Source organism: Acinonyx jubatus, chromosome D1 (assembly GCF_027475565.1).
Source record: "Acinonyx jubatus isolate Ajub_Pintada_27869175 chromosome D1, VMU_Ajub_asm_v1.0, whole genome shotgun sequence".
In the NCBI taxonomy this organism is placed as follows: domain Eukaryota; kingdom Metazoa; phylum Chordata; class Mammalia; order Carnivora; family Felidae; genus Acinonyx; species Acinonyx jubatus.
Window position 1 is genome coordinate 107,546,490 of NC_069390.1, and position 15,102 is coordinate 107,561,591.

At 42.4% G+C, this 15,102-nt stretch overlaps 1 protein-coding gene across 2 annotated transcripts in view; it reads left to right on the forward strand.

The window, feature by feature from the left end:
* The window catches only part of GUCY1A2 (guanylate cyclase 1 soluble subunit alpha 2), a 318,707-nt gene that overhangs the window by 31,445 nt on the left and 272,160 nt on the right, over window positions 1-15,102 (forward strand). For both annotated transcript variants that reach the window (XM_053204169.1, XM_053204170.1), the window contains exon 3: window positions 8,016-8,137. In XM_053204169.1, coding sequence (XP_053060144.1) covers window positions 8,016-8,137 — 122 coding nt within the window. The remainder of the gene's footprint in view (window positions 1-8,015; window positions 8,138-15,102) is intronic.

The window sequence follows — 15,102 nt, forward strand, 5'->3', positions numbered from 1 at the left end:
TAGAACTTTAAAGTTACTTTAATCTGTTTCGTAAGGGAGGATGACGATGGTAACAGCTAATTGAAGATTAGATGCCGTGGGTAAATGAGATAATTTCAGTGGGAGTATTCTGTAAATAGAAAGCTCCAGATAAGTGTAAGGTATGCTTATGACTGGCTATGGCAGAAAGCAATTGGAAATACAGAAGCCTCAATTCACTTTCTGATGCAGACTACCTTAAAATGAAGAAGTTGAAGTCATTGACATGAGAGGCAGTGCATATTTGTAATTCACATAGTTAATTTCTCTGAGCTGCCATCATTTATTTGTGTAAGATTGTGAGCACTTTTGAGGAGCTAAGATTCAAATCCTAGTACCTTTTGAAAGGCCACCAAGCATCATTTAACATTTGGGGCCAATAGTCATTGCCCTGGGGATCGAGACTATATTTGTGGCTAGTAGGCTACACTGTGATTATTTTTTTAGACCAAAACAGAAGAAAAGAAGATTTAGTGGAAACATAATCTCGGTACCTAGTACAATACCATATGTTTTAAGTGCTGGATAATTACGTTAATTGTCATTTCAGAGGGAATTGCTTTGAAACTTTGTCACATGAGTCCTCAAAACTGTGGTACTAGGAGAAGCATATTATTTAAACTCGTGAGATGGCTTTTAGTTTGAGGCCATTAGTGACTTTAAATGGTTTACCCTAATGGAGGCAAATGATGTTAAATTAATCTCTCCCCACATATTCTAAAATAAAACTTAATCACTCTCATTGGATTTGCTGCTTCCAAAGTGTGGTATTTGGATCAAATTAGTCAATATACTTGGCACGGTTTCTTGTGTGTGGTGAGCACTACAACCTGTTTGCTCTTGTGTTTAGTGTCATTATTATTTTTTAAATTTTATTTTATTAAAATTTTTTTTAAAGTTTGTTTGTTTTTGAGAGGGGGAGAGAGTGTGTGCACAAGCGGGAAAGGGGCAGAGAGAGAGGGAGCATCCAAAGGAGGCTCCAGGCTCTGAGTTGTCAGCACAGATCCTGACACAGGGCTCAAACCCATGAACCGTGAGATCATGACCTGAGCCAAAGTTGGTCACCTAACTGACTGAGCCACCCAGGCGCCCCTATTTTTAATATTTTATTTATTTATTTATTTATTTATTTATTTATTTATTTATTTAATGAAATTTATTGTCAAATTGGTTTCCATACAACACCCAGTGCTCATCCCAACAGGTGCCCTCCTCAATGCCCATCACCCACTTTCCCCTCCCTTCCACCCCCCATCAACCCTCAGTTTATTCTCAGTTTCTAAGAGTCTCTTGTGGTTTGGCTCCCTCCCTCCTTTTTTTTTTTTTCCTTCCCCTCCCCCATGGTCTTCTGTTAAGTTTCTCAGGATCCACATAAGAGTGAAAACATATGGTATCTTTCTCTGTATGACTTATTTCACTTAGCATCACACTCTCCAGTTCCATCCCCGTTGCTACAAAAGGCCATATTTCATTCAAAACCACACTGAGATGTCACCTCACGCTAGTCAGAGTGGCTGAAATGAACAAATCAGGAGACTATAGATGCTGGCGAGGATGTGGAGAAAGGGGAACCCCCTTGCACTGTTGGTGGGAATGCAAACTGGTCCAGCTGCTCTGGAAAACAGTATGGGCGTTCCTCAAAAAATTAAAAATAGATCTCCCCTATGACCCAGCAATAGCACTGCTAGGAATTTACACCAGGGATACAGGACTGCCGATGCTTAGGGACACTTGTACCCCAATGTTTATAGCCACACATTCAACAACGGCCAAATTATGGAAAGAGCCTAAATGTCCATCACGTGATGAATGGACAAAGAAGGTGTGGTTTATATACACAATGGAATACTACTTGGCAATGAGTATTTTTAATATTTTAAAGACAATACCAGTAACCAAAAAACAAATCATTTCCTGGAATTGCAAATGCCCTTTCTTTTGAAATGAAATGGTGACTGATGAAAGGCTCATTTGTGAACTGAACTTATGTCCTCAGGGCAGATCGGAGCAGGAGTCTTGCAACTGTGATCAGAGTAGTTACGTAGACTATGTTATTGTATTCAGGAGAAAATTCTTTTTTCCATTAGTAAGAGGGAGTTCTCTTTTATATCAGCCATTGCCTCAACTCTCCTGCTCCCTCTTTCCTTGTAGACCTAGCCTGTGGTGATTCTTGGCCTCCAAATAGTCTTTGGTAGTTCTGTTTCTTAGAGACAGTGTAAGGAAAACCGTGCATGTGTCTCTGATAAGAGGCATCCTGATGTCCAGCTGTCTCCAAAGAGACCCATTAACACATTTTCACCTGAGTGGGGGCTGCCTTCTGAGGACTTGGAAGTACCAGTGCCCGCTGCCTTTATTCGTGGGCACGCAAACAGAGAGGAGATGTTGGTGGCAGTATCAGGACATTGGCCTTTCTTGACTTTGTCTTCCCTCTTCCCTTGGCCCCAGTGTCCCCACCCATCTGTCTCTCTTTCTTCCTATTTCTCTTTAATAGTGAAAAAGGAGAGCATCTATTATGACTAACATTTGAATTCAGTATTCACACCTGCCTGTTGTACCTCTTTCAAAGACACAATTAAAGGCTTTTTGTCTCTAACTGAAAAGGAGTGTGTTTCTTCCAGTTAAAGGGATTTCAGGCAATTGGTAAAAATTGCTGAGTATTAGTTTACATGTTTCCGGCAGAGGGTGAGGGTGGGAGAGCGATGGTTTTCCAAATCTCTGAAATAGGGCTTTGCCCAAGGTTTGTCTTGAAATAATTCAGCTTTAAGGAGCCTTGAGTTGGGAGGATGAATCGGGATGAATGGTAAGGAGTATAAGCTAGCCCTCCTGGGGTTTCTTTCTTTCAAAATTGTAATTGCAGTGCAGTTAACATACAGTGTTATGTTAGCTTCAGGTGTAGAATATGGTTATTCTTCACTTCCATACGTCACCCTGTGCTCATCACAAGTGCACCCTTCACCTGTTTCATTCCTCCCCCACCCACCTCCCCTTGGGGGACCACCAGTGTGTCAGAGTATTCTCTGTAGTCAAGAGTCTGTTTCTTGGTTTGTCTCTCTTGTTTTTCCTTTTGCTCATTTGTTTAGTTTCTTAAATCCCACATATGAGTGACATGATATAGTATCTTTCTCTGACTGATTTCACTCAGCATAACTTTCTAGCTCCATCCATGTCGAGAAGGGTCCCAGCCCTTCTGTTGTGAATTTCTTAAGTCCCCTCTAACCACTGGCCTCCCAGCCTCCCTTTCTTGTCCTTTAAAACTGCCCTTGGACCTGCTTTATTTATCAGAACTTCAGGACTGCCTGCTGGTCCTTGATGAATCCTTACAAGTAGTTCACAGAAACTCTCTGAGGCTTTTTTAGTCTCCGAGATGGAGACATGAATGCAGGGAGCAGCTGTTGAAAGGCTCACACAGATGGAGGATGGAAGGGAGGAGCTTGCGAGCCACCGTCAGGGAGACAGCCTCTCTGTGCCCCAGGAACTTCATCTTCAAAAATTTGTTCTAGTCCTCAGCTTGTCCATCCTCTGGTTCACACAGTTATTCAGAGACCGTTCAGGCTGGAAAAAGGAGGGCGAAAATTATTCATGCCGTGTGGAAAAGCCTCTGCATCCCCACTGTTGCCGTGGCGGCTTCTGGCCTGGACACTTACTCTTGTGCCTCAACGTTGTGTCCACCACAGCAAGGTGACCAATCAGATTAGATTATGTCCCCTTCTCATTTCAGCCCAATGGTTCTCACTTGTTAAGGTGCATCAGAATCACTTGCGGGCTTGTTAAAACCCAGGGGGCTGGACCTCACCTGCAGGACTCTGACCCCGTGTGTCCCATGCACTCTTGGAGCATTTCTAATGAGTTTCCAGATAATTCTGCTGACGCTGCTGGGCCAGATATTAAACTGTGAAATCCTCGCTTTACACCATTTAATGGCTTCCTGTGATAGAGTAAACACTGAACTTTGCCTGTGATCTGGGCTCTGCTTACCTCTCTGATTCCATCTTCTTCCACTCCCCCTTGTCACTCCCCGCCCTCCCTGCCAGGCGTCTGTGGGCTTCTCAACTCCTACTTAGCCTCAGGACCTTTGCACATACCATCCCAATTTCCTGAAATGGCCTGTCCCCAGATGGGTGCATGGATCACTTTTTTTTTTTTTTTTAAATGTTCAGGTCTCTTTTTAAACATCGTTATCTTCAGAAAGACATGCCATGGCCACCCAATCTAGAGAAGCCCTCCATCCCCTCCTTACATCTCCAACCCAGATATTTTGTATTCTATTCCTCTCTGGTATTCCTTTTCATACAATTTATCATAGCCGATGTTATCTTGTTTATTTATCTGAATTACTTTCTTCTATATTTCTATGCCTTTGTAATTGCTTGGTACATAGGAGGGACTAACATGTTTTTTGGGGGGCTTGGGGAAGTGTGAATAAATGAGAAAGTTGCTCCCTGGAGGTATATACATAGAAGTATGTGTCTAGTGGATAAAAGAGTAGATTATGCTTGGAAGGGGGTTTAAAATGAGGGGTAGAAATAATCTCCAGGTTCCATTACAGTTGTAGTATCCAAGAGCCTTTCTGCATAGCATAAATTTTACTGATTTATTTGCTTAGTTTCTCCTTTATGCTTAATGCTCTACCTCTGTGTGTCAGGCTGACTTTGTGGTAAGTTTATTTTTAAATTTTTTTATATAAACTCTGCACAAGCATGCTCACCTGTCCATACAGCACAGTCTTCTTCCCTCAATATGAGGAAAAGGGGCACTGAGTGTACATCTTTGTGTTAGTCTTTCTGTAACTCCAGCTTCTAGGGGCTGGACTTGCTTCTTGGACAGTGTGGTGGAAGGAACAATCAGAACCAGAAGGGGTAAGTAGGGGACAGGCTGGGATCACTGTCAGAATTGAAAGGCACCCCAGATAGAGGAAAGTCTGCTTTATGATGACTTTCTCCCTCTGATGTCATTGTTGCCATTATGTTGTGTCCCTCCTGGTCTCTGAGCAGAGGGCTGAGAAAATGCTTTGGGAGGAGACCTACCACATACCAGGTTTCCTAGATTTAAAGTGATTCTGCCTTTGAATGCTTTAGGGCACATTAGGTAACAAAAACGAGCCTCAGTTTTCTCATTTTTAAACTGGTAACAACATACTGACGTCCAGAGTGCCACTCCCAGACTGTCCTCACGTTTGTGCTTCATGACTCCCCCTGGTCTGTAGCTCACCAAAGTGGATTACCACGACGGTGCAGCCAGAGAGTTCTTTAAACCCATGACTGGAAAACACGCGATGATCCATCTTCCTGAGACAGAATGTTCAATCGTTACATATTTTAAAAGCTGAAGCCTGAAGAAATGTATATTCAGAACACTGCCACTCATTTCGAGCCTTTTTTGCCAGAAGAAGCATCATTGTGCTAATATCGCGGGTGGGGCCACTGCCAAGCTCTTTTATTATTTGGGACAACTTTTCCTATAGTCATCTAAAATTAAATTCTCTCATTCCCTTTATCACTGCGGGCCTCATGTTTGTTTTGTATTGCCAACCTTCTTTTTTCTTTTGACAGTCGAATAGGGATTAATAAACTAGAGTAATTTCCATAGAACATTAGAAGCAGGTGAACCCTGGATATTCTGGGACACAAACCTTAATGTTATTACTTAGGCCATCATGGTTAGATTTTGTGGCTATCTGTCATTTTACCTAAAAAGTGATATAGCTTCCTTTTCATATATTTGCAAAGAATATGTGAATGGATAAACACAATGTGAGATAAAAGCTATTATCTTTTCTCGTGGGTGGGTGGCCCAGTGCGTTAAGCAGTCTACTCATGATTTCAGTTCAGGTCATGATCTCACAGTTCCTGAGTTCGAGCCCTGAGTTGGGCTCTGCACGGACAGTGTGGAGTCTGCTTGGAATTCTCTCTCCTTCCCTCTCCTCCCCTGTCCTGCTCACACACACACTCTCTCTCTCAAAATAAATAAACTTAAAAAATTAAAAAAATAAAAAATAAACACTATTATCTATTAATTGATTACTCTTTTTGAGGCCAATGTACTGGACACTTTACATCTCTTATTTTATGGGATATTGACCATCTGTTTCATAAGATTATTGCATAAAGCTCATTTTGTAGATAAGGAAACTGAAGCTGTGAGAAAAAAACATTTTGTCTAGGATCAGTCCAATTAAAGTGAGAGAGCCTGCTTTTACAAACAATCCTGTAGTTGTCTGTTTTTGATGACCATGTTCCCCATTCTACCTTTAATGAGTGATTCCTGCATCCTGGAAACTGTAATGAGCATTTTGCCAAACTGGTTTGTTGGGATCTGATCTCAGGAAAGTGTGCAAGCCTGAGGCCATCTTATTTTTTCTCTCAGTTGCTTCAAACATGCAAGGATGGGTCCGCTGTGATATTGGGTGGATTGCCCTGATTTTCAAGAACTTCCAGGGAGTCTATAGTCTACTCCAGATGAGTTCACATGTCAGTCCCATATCCATTTTCCCCATTCCATCCCTCTCTGCCTGTGTCAGAATGCAAGTAGAGGGGTATCCTGGGGCATTTCACTCGTGTGGTCCAGGCCAACCCTTTCTACGTCCCTTTCTCTTATGTATCAGGCAGGAGTAAAATGGAAGATAGGGGCAGCCTTTTTAAATTCACTGATGACTGTGACAGTCCTGTCTTGGCTAGGAGATCCTCAGTAAGGTATTTCAGATGCCCCACTCTTGCCCCTGAGAAGTATACTTCATGGTCTTTCTGGTGGGATCTCTCTCCTGCTGGGAGCCTCTGGCTGGGGAAGGCAGTAAGAGGGGACAACCCAAGTGTTCTTCTCTTTCCTGGTATCTCCCCGACCCATGGGAAATGACTAATTTTTGCCTTGCCAAATGGAGGTATGGTAGGCGGCTCCTATTTTGCCTCTCTTTCTTTTCCCTGTTAATAAGTCTTTCTGGAACCTTCTCCCTCCACTCAGTCAGGCACCAAGGGATGATCAGGAATTATTCCACCTCAGCAGACGTTCACAGTGGAATGTGGTGCCCAGCGCCCCATCTTGACCAGGGGCGGACCCCTCTCTCCCCAACTGGGCTTCTGCAGAAAACCTGTCCTTTCTCTTTTTTCTTGTAGGGCAAGGGAAGAATAACAACAGTGTTCTCCTCCTAGGCCAGTTACTTTTTCTTCTGAGGATTTGCTTTCAATTTTTTTTTTTTTTTATTCCTTTGCTTCTGTGAGCTGGCGATGGCGGGGCCTCCAGTCATTTCTTAAGTTCCGAAGGGAATTGCTACTTTTGTAGAATGTGGGAGCACCAGGCCTCTAGTGTCTTCAGCTCTGGTGCCTTCGCTGTAACCTAGAGGCAAGTGGAGAAGTTCCAGGCATCACCTGATTACACAGGCATTTTGTAATTCTGTCCTCACAAGACCTCTGGTGGGGGAGCGGCTCTCCGTTTTATGAGGGGGGCGAGTTAGACTCAAAGAGATGAGGTTACTTGCTCAAAGTCCCACGGATAGAAAATGGTAAGAGCATGATTCAAATTCTGTCAGACTCCAAATGGTTCGTTAGCTAATTTGTTATCCATGCACCGCACTGCTGCGTCCTGCGCTGTGATAGAGGTTAGGACGTGTTGACTTTTCACAAAGTACCAGTGCACCCAGTAAGTACCATTAATTATTTTTATTGCCAGGCATCTTCCTTACAGAAACAGATTACCAGCAGCTCTGAAGCCCTCCGATAAGGAAACCACTAGCTGTACAAACTGATACATGTTCTGGTTCTCCTCACGTATTTTCTTTTTTCCGCACATAGCTGTCTTATTAATGATGGCCTCTGGTTCCTGATCCACACAGCTCATGCTGATGTTAATGGCGGGTTATGCCAGAAGTGGTGTCTGAAACCCTGATTTATTTTAAAATGCAGTTATTTTTAAAAGCACAGAGTACATGTGCTTGTGTGTACATATATGAGTGCATTCGCAGATGGTTTGAAAATTTGCTCTGTATGCTAATTTTGTTTTCTTCTTAGTTACAGGGATGCAGAAAGGAATTTCCACAACATCTCTAACAGATGCTCCTATGCAGACCATTCCAACAAAGAGGGTATTGAAGACGTCTCAGGAATCCTTCAATGCACTGCTAATATACTCGGTATATTAACTATATGTTTATAGGTTGAGAGAAAATGAGGGGAGAAGGGAAAGTCAAGTATGAATGTTTCATTTTCTACTGATGGGGGGTTTGGAGACTAAGGCAAATGAACACTAGGACCTTGTCTTCAAGTGATTTAATTTCGACACTCCTGGAGATGTGTAAGTGCAAATTACGTGCACGCCGTTTCCTTGGAGGTAGAAAAACATTATAATAAGAATACTCACGTGCTAGGGAAACCCAGAATTTGTATGTTGGTATCAGCCTGCTGTAATCCATATTTCTCTGGTTCTTAACTTCGACTGAAGTTGGGGATCTTCCTGTCCAAGCCCACACTCTATTATTGGCATAACAGTATTTGTGAGAGGCCTTGGTGGGAGCTGGAGGGTGGCTCACATGTAGCCATAGTGGACTCTACACTCAGAGGTGGTGGCAGGTCATCTACTGAGGTCTTTGTCCGTGTGTGTGTGTGTGTGTGTGTGTGTGTGTGTGTGTCCACCTTGAAGATGCTAGTAGTATGGCGGCAGGACTGTTTTTGAAGGAGGAGTGTTAGCACACTAAATCATGCTGCCTTCAGGCACCATAAATGAGCCGTGCTCTCTTACTATATGATGTTCTTGGTGTGTGAGAGCTACCTTGTATTATATGCACAGTAGATGTCAGAGCAGAAATACTTTTTTGCCGTAATGTCTTTTGTAGGTTTGTAGTAAAAAAAAAATAGCTCTTTGAATTTTTTGGGAATTCTCCTTTTTCCTTACTACTCAGGGATCCATAGAGTGTTGGGGAGGGGTGGTAGGGAACAACAAATCTTAGTGACAGACTCCATATAGAACTCAGAATCTCCTCTCTCTCAGAATCAGATGGATGAAGACTGGGGCAAACTTGTTTGCCTGACTTTGTTTCCTGGTAGAGTAGGTGCTTTCTCTGGAGACATCTGAGTCCCTTCTACAGATAGATTCCAGGTGACCTCAAACCATGACTCTACCAGATTTTTCTAAACATATCTGACTCCCAGAGGTGGATCTGGCTTTTACACTCAAGCTGTGATGCCACCTACCTATTGATAAGATTTTCATCCTAGGTAAACACAAATTATTAAGAACATGGACCTTTTTGTGAGGGGTGGTTTGTCTATTATGCATGTAAGAGAGTGATGGACAGTGAGAAGAACCCAAGGACTGACTGTCCTCAATCTTAGTACAGGTGCAGGGATGTCTTACTACCCCAGTAAACTTAATTATTGTGGAAGAGAAGGGATGAGAATAACTGGGAAGAGGGGCCAGTCATTACCCAAAACCAAACCATTTTCTGATTTTTTATTTTCAAGAATTGTCCATCAGTTAAAAAAAAAAACCCAAATAAAGTTGGTGAACTTGGCCAAGTAAGGATAATTTGTTAAAGTGATCATGTTGTGACATCACCATTTCATAAAAAAGGGACATTTTAACTTTCCCCAAAATAGGAAAGTCTAATCTCCAATAAAAGATGGGCATTTAAATGGAATAAATTTAGCTGGATGACAAAAAAAGAAAAAAATCCAACTCCATCAGTAACATTTATTTCTCTTGAGACCTTGTGATTTTCCAGGGGTGGCGTGAGATGATGCCCCACAAAGGGATGTATTAGAGTCTTGGCAAGGGACGTTTATGATTTTGAAAGCTGCTCTTACTCAGTTTCTAAAGATTTCACCGCCCCTCACATTGTCGTGTCATATGCTCCCCACCTTGCCTATCACGGAGTGAGAGCAGGGAGGAAATGTTGAGGATAAATCTATGCAGGTGCTGAAGGCATGTCAACAGACTTGAAGGTGGGCGTGCCCAAGTCCCACACACTTGATGTCAGACAGTTTGACAGGGTAACCACCAGGGGGCACTGTTGGCCCAGCACAGCTCAGTTGCTCTCCTGGAGTTGCCTTGAGTTGCAGCTCAAGTAGGGCATGAAAAGAGCTGCAGGCAGGATGCTTGCTACCTGAGGATATCAATGACAGAGTGTTTTTAAGTGAGGTGCTTATGATTTAGAAGGTGACTGTACAACAGGGTTTGGATTTCATAAATACCAAGTTTTTCTAGACACGAGATACTAGATTTTTTTTCCCTCTTAGTAACAATGGGTTGTTCTTCAAATCTAAAAATCACAATCTTGTAAAATTTAAATGTCTGAAGAATAAAATGAAATGCCTGCCATCTGTCGACCAGATACTGGCGTGGATCCAACAGGTGATTATGTGTCTAAGACGTAGCTGTTCTCTTTTGGGTAATGTCTTTTCATAACTCTTGCAATACAGGCTCTCCGAGGATGAAGGTAACAGCTTTACTTTTACTGGTCAGAGTCAGTGAGAGCTTTGTTTTCAACAGGTCACTGCACTATGACTGACCTTGGCTTGCTTAGATTTCCTCTTTTTAAATTACATTTAAATTCCACAGTGCAATCATTTTTTAATATTAAATATAATTTATCATCAAATTGGTTTCCATACAATACCTAGTGCTCATCCCAACAGGTGCCCTCCTCAATGTCCATTACCCACTTTCCCCTCTCCCCCATCCCCCATCGACCCTCAGTTTGTTCTCAGTATTTAAGAGTCTCTTAGGGTTCATTTATGAGAATGTAAGAGTTGATCAACTCCTTGAACAGAAAAACACTGTATGAGAAAGGAAGTTATCTTCTGAGTGGGGGAGTTTAGCATGGGAGTGGAGAGTCTCAACCAGGTTCAGAGGAATTTTGATTGCTGGAATCCTCAGATCCTACCAGAGGGCGATTTTCCAACAGTATGATTTATGTTCATTGATTTTGGGGAGCATGGTTAGAATATGGGTGGATTGCGATGGAGAAACACCTACTTCTCTCACCTTCTTAACCAACAAGGACGTTGTGGTAGAGACGAGAAATGTGTTTGTTTCCTCATCTGTAGGTGACTTACACTTCCTCCTCTCAAGAAAGATTTAAATTCCTAGGTCAGAAAATAAGACTAGAGAAGCCAATTTTTCTCCTTTCAAAATAACCCTATCAACTAAGCATGTCCTCCTTTGGATGGTTTGGTCATTTGCTGGTTTTTAGGTTGAAGTTTGAGTTGAGTGGTTGGCCTGCAGTAAAAAAGAAGGACGTGAGGGGTCTGCAAGATCTGGCTGCAGAAAACCAGTTTGGCCTCTGCCATGCGTTTGTTTCATCCCTGCTTTCCTAGGACTCCCTGGAAATGCATGTGCATTAGAGAGTGGTTCACGCCCCTACGAGTAATGGGACAGAGCTGTTTCCAGATCAGCATTTTCTCACTTATTTCTCTTCTCTTGGCTTAGAAACTGGTTGTTGCTGTCTTTTGTCTCATCATTTACAAATTAGGAATATTAAGTACCGGCTGCTCATACTCATCCATCGCCTCATATTGGTGCTCCAGCAGTCCCTGTGCTAATTCAGGACAGCGCCCCAAAGGGGCTTTTAAACTCTGAGAAAGGCTCTCCAAAGAAAGATAGCTGTGAACTATGCCCTCCCTGCTGGAGGCTTTTTGTGTTAAATTTACTGCTTTATTTGGAATATGTCTTTTGCTCACCGAAATGATCTAATTTTAGTTGTCTGAAAAATTATGGCTTTTCCAGCTGTAGTCAGCAAGGCCCATTTTTAGCTCCAATTAAGTAGTAAAATGTATTGATATTCTTAGGTGTGGCATTGAGTATTTCTCAGAAATTGGAATGCTTGAATGGTACAAAGGAGCATCTGTGATAAAGCCCTGACTGAGTAGGGAGAGCTAAGGGAGAGGCAGTCTAAATGTCATAACTTCCTCACATAAGGCAATGTAAAATAAATGAGGGTTATGGCTGTTCCATTTGTTTTTATCCTTTTGGATTTTCCTTATCAACCCAAGCAGAGTCTTGGACATTCAGGCTACCCTTAACGGCAGAAGGACGGACACCCAGACTACTCTGTGTGCTCCATTGTTTCCTTACAACAAGGTAACCATCCCTGTTTGGAAGGGCATCCATGGTGTATCTGCCTAAATATGTAGGCTGACCAGTCTTTCATCAAGCCAGAGCAGCGCCTTCCCCACAGCTCCCTTTTAGCTTTGCAGATAGAAAAACAGTGTTAACGTGGCATTAAGTTTGGTCCCATACTTTGGTGTGGCTGTTGCAGCTCTGACCAGTTTTAGTTGTGTTGGGGGGACTGGGGATGTGTTGGTTGGAGAGCATCTGGTGCCCTGAGGTGGAGGTGATGGTGGTGTCGGAAAAAGTCCTCGCACAGTAGGATAGAAATCAGAGATGGGCGCTCTAGGGAATTCACTTCCTAACGACCTGGAGCAAACTTGAGGTTGCTGTTTCAGTAAGCACCGGTTATTTACTGGGTGTTCACAAAGTAGAGTTTCATGCTGCTTTTGCTAAGTGCATTTCCTCTCAATATAATCACAAGGACATGAATAGTGAAAGAATATTCGTTTAAGTTGTCTCTCTTTTTATTTTATTTTATTTCATTTTTTTTCATTTTTTTTTTTTTACATTTATTTCTTTCTGAGAGACAGAGAGAGACAGCGGGTGAGCAGGGGAGGGGCAGAGAGAGAGGGAGACACAGAATCAGAAGCAGGCTTCAGGCTCCGAGCTGTCAGCAAAGAGCCCGACGCGGGGCTCAAACCCACGAACCGTGAGATCATGACCTGAGCCAAAGTTGGACGCTTAACCGACTGAGCCACCCAGGTGCCCCAAGTTGTCTCTCTTTTTAAAGGTTGTCTGTCAGAGTGGGGCTTTATTATCTTCAAAAAACTTAGCACATGTTAGGTCAGAATCAAAGTGAGGTCATGGGGATATTTGTTGGGAAGGAGCTAATGAGGAGGATGAAGGAGATGGCCTTTGGGGCTTACACATTACAGCTTTTTCTTAGTCTTGGGGACTCAGAAATACTCTGAATGCAGAGCTCACTGTAAAGTGCTCCCCATTCCAGAATCATTAGCTGGTATGGACCCTTTTATTTTTTATAAGCAATAATTTGTTTATATGTTAACTGTTAGGTTGGTTTTCTTGTGACTCAGAATGTGCGTTTTAGCAGCCTTGCTAATTGACCATAAAACTGTGAAGGATTAGTTAGCCTTACTTAGGGTTAAGATTACTTTGGGGGTTTTCTTGGAATAACTCTTATACATTCTCCCATTCACTGAACAATTCTTTGATTAACATATATGGAATCTTGGAGAACTCGCTGGTGCAATAATCACTTAACATTTTTATTGATGAATTAAGATAGACAGTAATAGATAAATTCTAATATAGTTCTTGTTACTGTCACTTAGTAATGGATAATTTTTCTCTTTCATTAAGTAAGTCATGTCAGTATTTAAAGAAATGGATTAGAATTAAGGTGGTTGGAGGAGACTTGATTTATTAATTGTTTTAATAATGGTATTCGAATATACTAACGGTTTAGGGCAAAAATGAACCAGACTACTTGGGTTGAACATGCAGCTTACCTACTTAGTGGCTGTGTGAGCTGGAACGAGTTACCCAGCCTTTCTGTACTTTATCGTTCCCATTTTGTAAAATGATGGTAATATAACCACGTATCTCCTACAGTTGTTAGGAAGAGTAAATAAGTTAATTTATATAAAGTGCTTAAAGCAGCCTGATGCATGACAAGTGCTACACAAAACAAAAGTTTGCATCAGCCCTGGGAGACTCCATTGCTCACTCTTGCAGGTGAGGAAATGGGTATTTGGAGATGTTAACTTGTTAGGTTCCTTTGTCAGGGATGAGAAGCCACAGAAGCAGGATTTAAACCCCGGTCAGTCTGATTCGAACCCCAGGGCTTTCTTTCCAGGGCTTTGTGTGGTCTTCCAGAACCACGACCGAAATGGGCTTTATGTCACTTCTCTATCGCTAATTGCACAAGTCTCTCTGAATTGTGCGAATTGTCCTTAGTTCACTGCTTTTTGATAGGTGCTTGCACGTGACATGTAGTATCCACCACGTTCCCCACTGGTGTTGAGGAGAGTGCAGTTTCTTTACAATGTGGACCCTTGTCAGTTTAGAAACAGCATTTGTCTAGATTTCAGGTGTTGACAGTGCGAAAGAAGGCTGATGCGTTTGTCCTCAAGACACAGACAAGGCCTCACAGTTAAACTGTAGTAAACGACATGCCAGTTCTGCTGGCTGCAAGATTTCAAGCCGATCTTGGTATTTTCAGTGGCTTAACTTAGTATGCTAGACATCACTGGTGGGGCACAAAGCCTCTAAAAGTTGTGTTTCTTAGGCCATTGATTTTGTTTTAGTGGGTGCTCCCTATTAAAGTTTAGGAACATGGTCGCAGTATCTCATTAGGAAAGTTGTTACATTATCTCATTTAATAACATGAATTAATTAACACAATTTAAAAAAAAATTTAAAAAAATTTAGCATTTATTTATTTTTGAGAGACAGAGAGAGTACAAGCGGCGAAGGGCAGAGGGAGTGGGAGACACAGAATCTGAAGCAGGCTCCAGGCTCTGAGCTGTCAGCACAGAGCCTGACATGGGGCTCAAACTCACAAACTGTTTACTTTTCTTTTTTCTTTCTTTTTAAACACGGTTTTTAAAAATGTTTAGTTTTGAGAGGAAGAGACTGCACGCAGGGGAGGGGCAGAAAGAGAGGGAGGGACAGAGTCCCAAGCATACTCTTCACAGCACAGAGCTCGACGCAGGGCCCTATCATGACCTGGGCCAGAATCAAGTGTCGGACGCTTAACCGATGGAGCCACCCAGGCGACCCAAATTAATAACACAGTTTAATTCCTAACAGAGATCTTGAATAGTGGGTCTATGTAAATTGGAAGGAACCTGTGTTTTTCACTTTCTGCTCGCCATACTTTCCATGAAGTGATGAGATGTGGCAGGTCGGTCTGAAAAGGAGGAAGACTGCTGAGGGTGGACACTGGCTCCTGCCTGTAAAATAAACACTAATAACCGAATCTTCAATCATGCACATCACTTTTAGAAGATACAGGTGTATCCACAGAGA